Source organism: Callospermophilus lateralis, chromosome X (assembly GCF_048772815.1).
Source record: "Callospermophilus lateralis isolate mCalLat2 chromosome X, mCalLat2.hap1, whole genome shotgun sequence".
In the NCBI taxonomy this organism is placed as follows: domain Eukaryota; kingdom Metazoa; phylum Chordata; class Mammalia; order Rodentia; family Sciuridae; genus Callospermophilus; species Callospermophilus lateralis.
In genome coordinates, this window is record NC_135325.1 from 57326772 (window position 1) to 57341974 (window position 15203).

The following is a 15203-nucleotide window of genomic DNA, read 5'->3' on the forward strand; positions in this document are numbered from 1 at the left end:
TCCACAAGTGAACATGTGGGAACTCCTCTGTTGGCACAAAACATTAGTTTCACCCTGAAGGTAAGATTTTATCTTTAAAATAGTCTAGTATTCTTGCTACTGTTTTTCATAAGTATACAATATTCATTTCTGTCAAGTGCTTTTTTATTTTCACAATTGGTCTAAAGAACCAGAGAACTCCAACCCTGACACTAGCCTTCCTCTCAGACTCATTCTGTCCTTCATCAATGCAGCTTACATTGAATCCTAGAAAACCTGCTGCCTGTTGAAATGTTTCTGCCACTTTTCTTTTTCTATGCCTTTGCTCAAGCTGCCCCCTATACCTGAAATTCCCTCTCCTTTGATTTTTCTTACTATTTATTCTGTACATCCTTGTAATCACAATCATATCCCATATCCTCCCAAATTTTCACAAATTACCCCATTCCAGATGAAGTTCTTTTACCTTTGTCTTCCCATTGAACTTCTTTATCTATTATTATAGCAGATTCCATATTCTATCTCAGGAGACTTATTCTTTGATAGTTTTGTATCTTTGACTAATTTATAAGGGCCTTGCTCTAATGAAAGGACAGAGTCTCACTCTTTATCCATCCCTTCTTTACACATAGACTGAAAGATCTGCATCATGGTAGTTACTTGTAAATATTTTTTGATTGCTCCACTCATTCAACAAGTATTTTTTGAGTAGCTATTATAAGCCAGGCACTATGCTTCGGGAGATGCAGAAGATACTATAATTGTTAAATAGCCACATACTCATGTTCCTTATAAGATTATTGAAAAGAGAAAACAACAACCAAAACAAAATGTAAGGTAGTGATCAGTGCTATTAAAAAGTTACAATGGAAATTACACAGCCATAAAGAATAATGAAATGATAGCATTTGCCACTAAATGGATGGAACTGGAAACTATCATTCTAAATAAAATAAGCCAGTCCCCCAAAACCAAAGGCCAATGTTCTCTCTGATATGTGGATTAGAAGGGGGGATTAGAAATTCATTGGATTATTCAAAGGGGAATGATGGAAAAAAGGGAGATGGGAATAGGAAAGACAGAAGAATGAATCTAACATAACTTTCCTATGTACACATATGAATACACAACCAGTGAAACTTCACATCATGTACAAACATAAGAATGGGATACTAATTAAATTACATAAAAAGTAAGGCAAGATAAGAAAGATAAAATGAGAAGGTAGTATTGGGTTAGAGAATCAGAGAAAGTCTCTCAGAAAATGGGACATTTCAGTAGAAATCTACTTTAAGTAAGACAATTAGACACAAGGAAATCTGGAGAGTGTTCAAATTGTGGAGAGAGAAGGTGCAAAGATCCTGAGATAGGGGAATGCGAGGAGATCAGTGAAGTTGAAGCAGATTGAGTGAGGAAAATAATGTCATGATAAAAAGTCAAAGAAGTATGGGGGAGCCACATCACTTACAGTCAGTTGAATTTAGTTAAGAAAAAAAAATTCAAGAAAGATGAGGATGGGAAATTGATGAAATAGAAGCAGCACTTGCTTTTGAGAATTTCAGATCACTTGACAACAATTTAAGAGAGAAGAGTAAGTTTCTTTGTCACAGTTTCCAAGAATCAAATGATTTATATGTAAAAATATCTTAAAATTTAAAAATTGTAAAACCCTTAGGAAAAAAAAAGCAGGGTTTGTGGAAAAAAACAAACAAAAATGGTCTCTGGCTAAATTAGACTTCTTTGCTCACCTCAGGCACATGGGCTTCACCTTCACCTTCTAGGCTTAGTTCTTTTATTTGTTCACAGATCTTCATGAACCCACCCAATTTCACAGGTTCTTCCTCTCTTTCTCTTCCTCTCTCTCTCCTTCTCCCTCTCTCTTGCTCTCGCTCTCGCTCTCTCTTTCTGATTGAACCAAGGGTTTTGATTCTACTGGGCACACCCACAATTCAACCCTGAAAAGGAATCTTGAAACTTGAGGCAGAAAGCCACAGAGTCCTCTGTTTTCTTAACTGATTCAGAGACTCAAGGAAGAATTCTGAAGTTCAGATATTATTTGGCCTTCTCTTTATTGAAACAGTTAAACTGTGGGACATTTTCTTTGTCTTTTTAAAGAACAGCTGTTCCCTCCTCAAACTGGTTTCAATACCTGAAGACAAATGCTTAAAAACTTTCTTTCTTCTTGGGCAAGCATAGAAATGAAATGTAACTGTGTTTAGTGGAGTGTATTTGGGTAAAATAGATGAAATGGGGTTGATTCTTGCATAGTGCTGCAGAGTTGCTTGGGAGGAAGTAGTGAAGAAGCAAGGGAGGAAAGACCCAGACCGCAAGCTGCAATGTGGGTATTTTTTTGTTACAAGCACTTAGTACTAGAAATTGTTTAGTCACAGGAAATTGAACAATAGATCTTCATGATGGGTGGAACCCTATTAACCATTAGATTTCCCTTTTACAGATTCAGTTCCAGGAACTCATCTTGGGCAGAAAGAAAGAAAATTCTTAAGTTCTACAACCATCCTAGACCTTAGAAGTGGCAATTGGGACTAAATTATTGCTTCTTGGCCCTTTGATTGGCTAAAACCCAGATGCAAGGTAGGAGCCTAGATAGATGTAGATGACAAATTCATGAAAGATAGACCTAGACTCAAGATTTTTCCTGGTGTGGGATATAGTTCTTTGAGAGAAATGTAAGACAGCTTATGGTAAAAATGCAAAGGTTGCAAACTAGTGATAACTATCCTTATAGTCTGAAGCAATGTATTGTTTAGCTAACAATTTTGTTTTAAGAAATTAACATGATGATTTTCACATAGGGTATTAACTCATGAGTTCAGACCACATCCTCTTATGTTATCCTGCTGCCCAAGGAGTTATATGCGCAGTGTTTAAGGATACTGTGACTCTGATGTCAGAACTCTTGCTTGCTTGCTAGCTTGGATCTACCACTTACTAGCTCTCTTTTAGTTTCCTCAGTGGTATATGGGGAAGATGATAGTGCCAGGTCTTAAGGAGTTTGAAAATATAGAGGGCTAATGTAATAATCTCTTTATGGCTGCTATTATATTTCCTTGATGTTGGAAACCATTTACATTTTTAACCTCTGATGTTAAAGGGAGAAACTCTGAAATAGGTGACAAAAACATTTCATGATAAGAATACAATTTGACTTGGACCTTAAAAGAGGGGCAGAGAGACTGACCCAAGCAAAGTCACAGGTGCATGAACCCACAGGTTGTTTGCAGGGCACAGAGTAATTCTGAGGATTCAGACAGAAGTGCTTTCTGGGAAGATGGCAGGAATGGGTCTGAGAAATAAGCCAAAGATGGATTAAGAAGAACCTGCTATGATTAGTCCAGCTGTTTTAAAGAGTCATTTGAAATCCATTGCCACTCGTACTATAAAAATAATAGAGGCAAGTCATCTTTCATTTCATCATCCAATGCTAATCTAAGGTTACTTTTTCCTTTCTTATAATTAAACAAATGTAGTTGATCAGATCTCACTTTTTGTCTTGGCTATCAGGGAACTTAGGACCAAAAGCAAAGCCCAAGTAGCTCAGTGATCTTTATTATATTTTCTTTTTTCCTTGGTCTTCATTTTGTTTATATTTTATCATTATTTGGTGTGTTATGACTTTATTATATATTATAATATTGAATGAGATATTGTTATAAGTTGTTATTCATTTGTGGGGAAAAGTATAATACAAATACACTAATGTAATATAAAGTATTTGGGATTTAGTTTTTATACACTTGTGAATTTTGGAAGGTCTAAACACAGAGTGACAGAATTTGGTCTATACTTCAGAGAAACAAATCTGACTGCATTGTGTAAGATGAATTAGAGAAGAGGTGATATTGGAAGAGGAACAATCAATCAGGAAATAGTTCCAGTTGTGAAGGTGGAAGATGAGGGCCTAACTCTAGATAATGCAATTGAAAGTACAGAATAGAGAAAGAAGAAACTGAAGACAAGATAAAATTGACATAATGTTGTGACTAGATGTTAGAAGAAAAGGAGAAGGATTGTAATTAAGCAAATGGTGGTCAAAGTAAGCAGAATTCTGAGATGGCTCCCTGTGAATTTTGCCCCCTGGATTACTCCCTTGGGAATGTTAAATTACACATCAAGGAGATTTTGCAAATGTAAGCAAGGTTATTAATCATTTGACCTTAAAGAAAGGAAATTAAGAATTGGGGCTAACCTAAGAACACAAGTCCTCTGAAGGCAGAGAGTTATCTCTATGAAATACAAAAGAGGAAATCAGACATATCCCAGTATATAGAATTCAAAATAAGAACATCTCCATTTCTGAGATGGAGGAGACCATGTAGAGGTACCTGAGTGTAAAATTTAGGTTCTAACAGAGACCCTTGCCTGATAGACAGCAATGAAACAGGGACCTCAATATTATAACAATAAGGAATTAAATTCTGCTAGCAATCTGAATAAACTTGGAAGTAGATTCTTCATTAGAGTTTCTGAATAAGAGTCTAGGCTAACTAACAACTTGATTATAGCCTTATGAGACCCTGAGCATAGAACCTAGCAAAAACCATCCATCCTTCTGAAATACAGAACTGTGAGCTAATAGATGAGTTTTGTTTTAAGCTGCTCATTTTATGGTAATTTGTTACATAGAATAGGAACTAGTACAGTGGTTGAACAGAAAGCTCAAACTCACATCACATTCTCTTGGGCCACTTCTTATTTTAGCTGCAGCTGTAGTGGAAAGTTATGACTGAACTCTTAGTTCTTAGTGTCCTACCTCAAGAGCACAATGAACATAATTATATATTCTTTCCCAGCACTTTTTCTAATGTTATGGGGCTTGCTCAAAAGCAGACCAAAAGTACATGGAATATTAATGACTCCAGGGCACAACCCTCAATCAGTTGAGAAAAGGAACTGATAGGAATATATATATATCTTTCAGCCTCAGAAAGATGTTCAGGTAGATAATTTGAGAAATATGGTACATGCTTTTTAGATATCTTGGTGGGACTGTGTCTTTGTTGACTATATTAGTAATCTTAAAAATGCATCTTTATGTTAGTTTTCCTCCTTCAGTGTCTCTCTGCTCCATCACTGATTCTTCCTTGAATTACCTACCAAACAAATCATCTGATCATAAGTCTTTGATTTCAGGAGAAGCATGAAAAGTCAATGGTGCTACAATTGATGTATGAAACACTATAAGGAAGAATAGGTAAGATGATTGAGGTAGATATAATAAATTCAGTTTTAGATACATTAAATTTAGAGAGTTATATATAAAATGTTATCACTGACTCATTCAACAAATATTTCCTGAATCTATTATGGGGTATAGGAGTGGAGAAATAGTTGATAAGGCAAATGTATCTCAACTTCTAATGCTAACAGCCTGTGCTAGCTTTTTATTGTTGTGACCAAAATATCTGACAGGGACAACTTAAAGAATGAAAGATTTAATTTTGCTCATGGATTCAGAAGTATCAGTCTATGGTTGACTAGCTCCATGGCTTTGTGCCTGAGGTGAGGCAGAACACCATGGCAGAAGGGTGTGGCAGAGGAAAGCTGCTCAGTTCATTTCAGCCAGAAAGCAGAGACAGAGACAGAGAGACAAAGGGCCAAGGAAAAGATACAGTTTCCAAGGGCATGCTCTTATTTACCTACCAGCCACACACCGCGGTTTCTACCATTGCCTATTAGTCCCTAACTTCAATGAACTAATCCATAAATGAGGTCAGAGCCCTCAAGATTTAATCACTTCCCCAAATCCCCACCTCTGACCATTGCAGCACTAGGGACCAAGTTTTCAACACATGAATTTTGGGGGGACACTTCATATTCAAACCATAACACACCCTGATAAGAAAGGCAGACAATAAGCAAGTTCTCTGAATTCCTGAAAGACAAGTGTAGGGTATTTAAGAGTATATACTGGATGGACCTAACCTAATATGAGCAATCATGGAGGGCTTTCTAGAGAAAGCAACTTTTCAGGTGAAATCTGAAGAATTAGAAGGCATTATCAAGAGAAAATGGGGGAAAGGAGTGAAGGAGGGAGAGAAGGAGTACTCCAGGTAGAATTAAACATGTGTATAAAGATCCCTAAAGTGAAAAAGAACTTGATTCATTTGAGTATAATTGTAATTTAGAAGGGAGGGTATAATACAAAGTGAAGTTGAATAGGTAGATAGGAACTGAGCTTGCCAGGTTTTGTAGGCTATGATGGGGTTTTATGGTTTTTCATCACAGGGGCAACTGGAATCCACTGAAGTGTTTTAAGTAGAAGAGTGCCATCAGATTTGCCTTCTAAATACATGATTCCAGCTGTTGGGGGGAGTATAGATTGGGGATGAGGTGGGCAGACTTAATAGAGGGACAGTACCTAGCATGCTAAATTATAAGAGATGAGGGTGGCATGTATTAGTGTGATACCAGTGGCAGTGGAGAGAAAGGAGATGGATGTAGGAGGTACTTAGGAAGTAAAATCAGCTGGACATAATGATTGATTATGTGTGGGGATGGTTTTAGAGAAGAAACTTAATGTGATTGCCAAGGGTCTGTCTTCAGTGACTGGGGAAATGTGATGTCATTTCTGGAAAGAATGAATACTGAAATCATGTAGATGTGATCTCTTCTATCATTCACTCCTTTCCCATTACCTCGAAATGCAGTAAAATTTACTATTTCTGAATCTCATTCCCTCAGGATCCTGGGCTCATCAGAATTACTAACTAGAACTAATGTGATAAAGTAAGTCATATGAACTAGCCCTAATGGGTAAAATTCTATCCCATATATGCCCCCTGGGGTTAGTATTTTACAAAGCGTCTTTAGAAGAGGATGCTCTTATTAAAAGAGGAGCTGTGTAAAATCAGTGGAAAATCAAAGACATTTAAAAAACCTGTAGACAGTAAGGTTTGCTTTATTTTCTTTTTGCCAATGAAGGCGGCAGAGCACTCTGCATCTGTCTGGTAAGTACCAGTAGTGCCAACCCCCAAAAGACTCAAGACTCAGAAATTTCTCCTAAACTTTTCTCTAGCATATCTTTAATTTGACCCAAATGCCAGGAAGACTGAAATTCAGGGGAAGAGCCTCATATCTTGGTTTCATAGTTTATCCCAGGCAATGGTATGCTGAAACTGAATTGTATCAGCTAGTGAGAGCTAATTGTGAAATTCTGAGACTACTTGACATCATCTTTGAAATTGGTCACACTGGAAGAATTTACACAGTGAAAATTGGCAAATGCTACTTATCAACTGTGCATAGTGGTGCATGTCTATAATCCCAGTGGCTGGGGAAGCTGAGGCAGGAAGATCCTGAGCTCAAAGCCAGCCTCAGCAACTTAGTGAGGCTCTAAGCAACTCAGCAAGATCCTGACTTTAAATAAAATATAAAAAAGGGCTGGTTCAGTGGTTAAGCACTCCTGAGTTCAATCCCTGGTACCAAAACAAACAAACAAACAAAAAACCCAAATGCTACAAATCAGTGCTTATTTCCTTCAGAGAATTTGTCATTTAATATTTACCACCCACAACTTAATCTCAGTCCTGCCACAGACTACTCATGTGACCTGTATCTGCACTTACACATAGGATGATCTTATCCATTCTGGTGGCTTTGAACACCAGTTCCTGTATTTCTGAAAACTCCCAAATTGATATCTCCAATCTAGACCCTCCTACTAGATGGCACACTCATATATCAGATTAATATTGCCAACTTCCTATTTAACATTTCTACTTAGATATCTAACAGACGTTTCAAATTTAATACGACAAAAACTGATCTCCCTATATTCAGGCTCCTCATAGTCCCAACCACTTTCAGTTTCCTCTTCCATCTTAGCAAGTGGCAACTATTTCGTGTTGCACAAACCCAAATTGTATTTGTTACCCTTGAGTATTCTATTTCTCTAACACTCCTTATCCATTCCGTTCAAACATCCTTTCTGCTTTACTTTTAAAACATTCAGAATCTGATTGTTTATTACCATTTCTCCTGTTACCACCCTAGTCTGTGCCACCACCATTTCTCACTTAGATTGTTTCTGTAGTAACTCTGGACTGGTCTCCCTGCTTCCTACCCCACCCCACAGTCTATTCTCAACATTGGTGTCATTAATACAGAAGTCAGATCATTTCACCACTCTTCTCAAAATTCTCCAAGGGCTACACAACTAATTTGGAATAAAAGCTAAAGTCTTATAAGACCTTATAAGAACTAGCCCACACTTCACTTTTCTCTGATCTCACTTCCCTACCATTCCCTCCTCCTCCTACCCATTCCACTCTAGTCTCAAATATATCAATCCTGCTTTCAATTCATAGTTTTTGTCCTTGCCTATAATACCATTCACCTAGATACACATATAACTTGCTTCCTGGCTTACTTCAGGTCTTTCTTTTAATGTTACGTATAGGCATGGCACTCCTTAACTCTTTTATTTAATATTATAAAGCTCCCTCAATTCTGCTCCAGCACTCCTTGCCTCATTTTTCTGCTTTCTTTGCCTTTTCTTCTTTCTTGGCATTTATCATCTTCTGTGGCTTTTATTTATTTGGGGTATTGTCTGTTTCTCAAATAGAATGTAAATTCCAGGGGACAGGGGTTTTTCCCTATTTTGTTCCCTATTTTGCTGTCACTATTGTACACTGTCTTACTGTAACTGCCTAGAGCAGTGCTTGAAAGAGAGTGGAAACTCAATAAATGTTTTAATGAATGAATACACTATCTAGTACCACTTACTACATTGCACTATAATTAAGTGCTATGGGAGAGATGTAAAGAACAAGCTGGGAGGTTCCAAGGCAGGAGGGAACTTCTCCCAATTGGGGAACAGTAAATATCCTTAGAAGAATGAGGGGCTGGGCCTAGAAAATGGGTACGGTATAGGCTTGAGATTGTTAGGAAATGGAGAGCGAACAGCAGGTTGTTTCTGAGAATACCATGGGATAAATAGTGAAGCATGTCTTTAAATGCTGAGGAGTTCAATGTGGCTAGACAGCAGGGTGCATGAGAAGAAATGTGTGTGCCAAGGCATCAGAGGAAGGCTAAGACTAGCTTCTGATGAGACCTTAATACTTCTGTGAGCACACTGAAACATCATGGGCTCACAGGGTGAATAGAAAAAGGAGAAGGGTTTTTCCAGCAAGACCCAAACTTCCCATTCTGGCCCCGAGCCTTCCCACGATGGCCTTCCCTAACGCCTTCTGGAAATAGGACAGCTTCATGGGTTTCTCTTCACATTCAGTTCAAGCTTATTTACACAAGGCTCATTCAATTCCCAGGGAAAAACTTCACCATAGCAACGGGCTGTGGCTGTGGCCTCGTCCAGTAGTGAAATGTTTCTCTCTGGAAAGGGCAGGATTTCTGCTGAGCAGCACCACCTGGGCTTCCTTCCCCTTTCCAGGCTCCCAGACCTGGGCCTCAATCAGCCAGGCCTAATTAAGTTTCTTGTTCAAGTGGACATCTGGGTGCTTTAGCTTGTCCTCTAATGATTTTCTCTAGCCCTTCTAATTAACTGAAAAGGCCATTTTTCATCACTTGCCCTATTTTATCTCTTTATTTGGGAGATCCAGGTTTCACAAAATAATGTCTAAAGCTCAATTATTTTAATTATTTGCTTTCTTTGCCTTCTATCTCTTCTGCCTCTCTTTCCCTTCAGGGATGTGTATTATGCCACATTGAGGCTCTGTCCAAGATGAAGGCTATGGTAAAGTCAATTCCACACTTAATTTTTTCCCTGCCTCATTGCCCCACCTCTATTTCAAGCTCCTTTTTTTCTAAACAGCTGCCAGTGTGAAAAAGCCTTAGGGGGTTTAGTTAACTACAAGCTCAATATGAGTCAGCAGTGTGATATGACTGCCAAAAAATAATGCAATTTAATCAGAAAGTGAGGGGATCCAGAAGGAGAATGGCAAGAGCTTTTGCTCTGCTTTGCTGCTTCACCCTGGGAAGTAGCACCTGCTGCTTTACCACAGAGCTTGAGGATACTGCAGGTGGAGAGGGAAAGAGGCTATATTGAGAGATTGCAGATACACTGTCCTCCTGACAGTTCCTCATCAGACCTGGCATGCTCTAGCATCAAGGCCTTTGAACAGTCTGCTCTCTGCTTGAAATACTTCCTTTGGTTCTTGACATGGCTCACTCCCTTACTTCCTTGACTGCTGAATAGATATCCTCTCTCTAGTGAGGCTGCCTCTAACCTAACTATTTAAAATTCTCCTTCCAATCAGTCTCTATTTACTCATGCACTGCTTTGTTTGACTTCATAGCACTTATTTCCTCATAGATTATCTGTTTCTTTTAGTGGAATGTAAGTTCATTGTATGTGTTTTTGAGTATTTTGCCCACTGTTGTGTACAGAACAGTCCTTGACACACAGTGAAAGTTCAATACATATTTGAATGAACAAAAAACCTCATTAATAGCACTTATTTCATTCTACTATAGGTTACCTTTTCATTTGTCTAATCCTCACTAGAACTTCTGTTTATGGAAAACCTCTTTTTCCTCTTTCTTGATGTTTTTATTAATTACCTAGTCATCACATGCCATGGTATATATTCGGTGGATAGATGTACTGACAGGGATGTTACAAAAAAGTATTATATATTGGATGAGGGTTGGCCCAGGCCTATGCAGCCCAATATAGTAGTCACTAGATACACGTGACACTTGAAATGAGGCTTGTTTGAATTGAGATGTGTTATAAATGTAAAATACACACTGGATTTTGTTGAAGGCATGTTGAAGTAATAATGTTGTATGTACAGGCTGAATAAAATCATTCATAAATTATGTTCACCTATTTTTTTTTAAATATGTCTACTAGAGAATTGAAAATTTCATATGCAACTAGCAGTGTATTGGTCAGCACTACTCTGGAGATTTTGACCATTTCCATATTTAAACTTTGACCTTGGGGCTGGGGTTGTGGCTCAGCGGTAGAGCGCTCACCTAGCCCATATGAGTCCCTGGGTTCGATCCTCAGCACCACATAAAAATAAATAAGTAAAAAAAAGGCATTGTGTCCAAATACACCTAAAAAATAAATATTAAAAAAGCACCTTGGGTTGGGGATGTGGCTCAAGTGGTAACGCGCTTACGTGGCATGTGCGGGGTGCTGGGTTCGATCCTCAACACCACGTAAAATAAAATAAAGATGTTGTGTCCACTGAAAACTGAAAAATAAATATTTAAAAAATTCTCTCTCTCTCTCTCTCTCTCTCTCTCTCTCTCTCTCTCTCTCTCTTCTCTTTCTCTCTCTTTAAAAAAAAAAACACCTTGACCTTTACAAGCTTCTAAGGCATGTGTGTGTGGGGAGTAGAGGTGGTTTCTTTAATTAACATAGGAGAGTGTTCTCTATATTCACTGCTTCTGGAGATGGGTAATAGAAGTATTGAATAAGCACAATGGTCTGTTATTAAACCTCATCTTTCTCATTTCTGTCTTTTATCACTCCAGCTAGTCCCAGAGCTGCTAGCCACAAGCCAGTTTGAATAGTGCGATTTTCTCACCTTTCTTCTTAGCTTGTACTCACCCATGCTTCCCATGACCAATGGTAGAGTGATGAACTAAAAACTGAAAGAAGAAAATCTAGCCACAAGCACCCTGGGTCATTCACACTCTGCAGAGGCCCCTTGGAAAATCCATTTCTGCCTGATAAGTGATTCTTTGCCTATAACCAATTCCTCTGGCAGAACCCCATGCTGGGATTCCAGGAAGTCAGTAGAGAAGGAAAGGACATTGTCTTCTAGGAGATTATATTTGAACTAAAAATAAAACTAATGTTTGTGAGAAAAGTTATAAAAGAATGTTGTTATGAAATATATGTTGGATAGAGAAATGGCCCAGATTGTTGGTGCACTAAGAGTTCAAATAAGAGTCAGCACCAAGGTTTGTTGCAGTCAGAGAAAGAGGTAGTATTTCACAGAAGAGATAGTGCTTGAGTTGGTCATCGAAGGATGTGTGTAATGTTACTAAATCCTAGATTTCCATATTTGAAGGACCCTGAGAGACATACCACATTTTTCATTATATATATAAACTGAGGCCCAGAGATAGAGAGGAAGATCAGAGGTAAAGTTGGAATTAAAGCCAAGATTTTCTAGTTCCCAGCCAACTACCCTTTCCACTAGGAACTAGGGAGGGATGGTGTTCAATGAGTAAAACATGTAAAACTCACAAAATAAAAGGTCTAGCAGCCCAAATGCCTGGAAGAACTATTCGGTCTCCAACTCACACTACTTCCCAAACACACACACACACACACACACACACACACACACACACACCCTTCAAACCAAAGGGATTTCCCTTTTTTCTTCAAGGACATGTTAACTTAGCAGGCAAAATAAATATCACTGAATTTGAATTGCAGGTCAAAAATCAACTAGTTTTTATTTAATTAGAAATGGGCCATGTGTTGAAAAATGGCCTCTCTGATGTAACCTGCCATCTCAAAAGCTTTGAGATTGAGAGGACCTCCTTCTGTTCCTTTTTGTCCCATCACCACAAGGTATACAGACTCAATCTGAACTACCGTCACTGCCTGGCTACCTCGACTCTGGCCTTTGGTGCGCAGGTCCATGGTATTGTTTCCTTCGGTGTACAGATTATCTCGGATCAGTAAGCATTTGGTCCCCGCAAGGATGATTCCTTGAAGAAACAACTTTTCTCTATCCTCTTTTGTGAGTAAGGTCTCAATTTCTTCACGGGTCATTTGGGAAAAGTTCCCTTCAGGATAAGAAGCCAATAACCAGGGTGGAGAATTGGTGATAATTGCTGCATCACAGCACATCTCAGTCTGTAGGAAGAGACTGATGCAGTCCTGCCAGACCTCATCACTGATATCCCCTATGCACTGCATGATTCGAGAAAGCTGTCTTGGTAAGATGAATAAAGGCTTCCTAGAAAGTTGATCTTCAAAGGAAGTTTGTTGGCAGTAGGCTCAAGTAGTCTGATCAGCTGAGATTGAAAGTAAAAAATCCAGTCTGTTTCTTATGGCCTCTTCCCCGAAGGAAAGTGGAGGAGGTCTTAATGACTTGTATAAAGTCGTGTTCCAGTTAACCTCTGCTGTGATGTACTAAGCAACCTCTGAAGCAGGAATGAGGTCACAAAACCTCTGTGACTTTTAAATCATCATCAACTACATCAACTCTAGCAGTAGCTCTTTTGGTGTATATCTATAGCTATCAAGGTAATAAGGCAAAGTACAACTGCTTGCTTCCCTTGTTACCATGGGAGTAGCAACCCCCAACAGGAAAGTTCTAGAAGTAGAACATAAGTGAGTAATAATTGATTTGGAATCTTGGATGTAAAGCAGGGCAGGTTAGATTTGCTGCAACAAATAGTGTTTCATATGTTGGCTAATCTTGCTGCTATCTGAGGTCTAGGTACAAAGTCAAAAATCCCACTGACTCACCAGTTCACAACTTCTTTTAGCATAACCACAACAGCTTCTTACATGTTTATTTGAGTCCAGATTATTTCCCTCTAGTTTATCTTCTGGATCACACTAACTTTGAATTTAGAGTCATTAATTATTTTCAGTCATTCAGTACATTTCAAGGATTTTCTGTGTGCCAAATATTTTTCTAGGCACTGGGTACAGTAGTGAATAAAATAAGGATAAATCACTGTTCTCATGGAGAAATAAATGATGATACTGTTACCTTTTTCACTGAAAATATTTATGAATGTGATACTTTTTTCTTTCAGGTTTCTTCACACATTACTAGATTTCCTACTCCTGTGGGTGTCTATTCTAACTCATGGGTTTCCTGCAACCTTTGGAAATTCTCTGTCTATTCTTCAATTTCTTTGAAATGACATTAACTTGCCTTCAAGAGGGAATATTATAGGAATGACTAATGTTGACACTGGTAAACATCTGGGATACCTCTTAAAATTCATTTACTGAACAAATATTTATTGAGTACTTACTCTGTGTGCCAGGCCTGTTCTAGACTTTGGAGATCTAGGACTGAACAAGAAGTCCCTGCCTTCAGCAAACAGACATAGTAGAGGATATATAGATAGATGACACATACATTTATAATATATCAGATAATATTGATAAATATGAAGAAAAAGGATTAGGAAAGTAGAAAATGTTGGAGAAGTGCTGCTGGTTTTATTTTATATAAGATGAGGATATAGTGACATTTGATCAGAGATCTGACAGAGATGAGGGAGTGAACAAGTAGATATCTTGAGGAAGAATATTCTAGGTGGAGGAAATAAAAAATGTAAAGGGCCTGGGTCAGGAACAGGTCTGGTATATTTAAGAAACAATGGGGTAAGTATGACTTGAGCAGAGAGAGAAAAGAAGGGTGATAGAAGATGTGTCTAGAAAAGTATAAACTTGGGCATCATAGACCATGATTAAAGGTTTGGTTTTGACTTTGAGTTGGGGAGCCATCAGAAGGTTTTGAACAAAAGAGTGGCATCATTCTATACTATAGAGTAGAAGATGCCATGTATAGAATAGATTGTAGGGGGACAAGACCAAAACATGGAGAACAGTTAAGGAGACTGTGGCAATAATTCAGACAAAAGATATAAAAGGTTGGGGCCAGGATACAGGAGTGAGAAATGGTTAGATCTGGAAAATATTTCAAAGGAGGAGATGATAGAATTTGATGATTGAGGCAGATGATATGAGAGAAAGAGGAAGCCAGCAAGGCATTTGGCCTGAACAACTGTTACATGGCTTGAATATTTGTGTTCCCTCCAAAATTCATGTTGAACCATAATCTAATTCTCAATTCAACAGTACTGAGATGGTGACTTTAGGAGGTGATTAGGTCACGAGGGCTCCACCCTTATGGATGGGATTAGTGACTTATAAAATGGCTGAAGGCAATTATTTAGTTCCTTTTTGTCCTTCCATTTCTTCCACTACATAAGGACATAGCATTCAAGACACCATTTTGGAAGCACATACAATGGTCTTCACCAGACATGGAATCAGCTTCATCCTAATCTTGGACTTCCAGCTTCCAGAACTATGATACAAATTTATGTTCTGTTCTTTATAAATTACCCAGTCTAGGATATTGTGTTAGAGTTGTACAAACAAACTAGACAAACTGGAAGGATGTGGTTTCTGTTTCCTAGATGAGAAATACTATCCAAATAGAATTAACAAAGCAGGTAGAAACCAAAAGTTTTATTTTGGACATGGTTAATTTGAGTGAGATATCTCTTAAGACATGTAA

At 38.2% G+C, this 15203-nt stretch overlaps 1 protein-coding gene across 1 annotated transcript; it reads right to left on the bottom strand.

Moving 5' to 3' along the window:
• Window positions 1–12388: 12388 nt before the first annotated feature.
• Window positions 12389–12850, bottom strand: LOC143638550 (profilin-2-like). Its single transcript, XM_077106447.1, has one exon. The coding sequence runs from the start codon at window positions 12848–12850 to the stop codon at window positions 12389–12391; it is 462 nt and encodes a 153-aa protein (XP_076962562.1).
• Between the last annotated feature and the right edge of the window lie 2353 nt (window positions 12851–15203).

Coding starts and splice junctions, on each gene's coding strand:
- LOC143638550 (XM_077106447.1), bottom strand. CDS start 12,850: ATGCAGTGCATAGGGGATATCAGTGATGAGGTCTGGCAGGACTGCATC.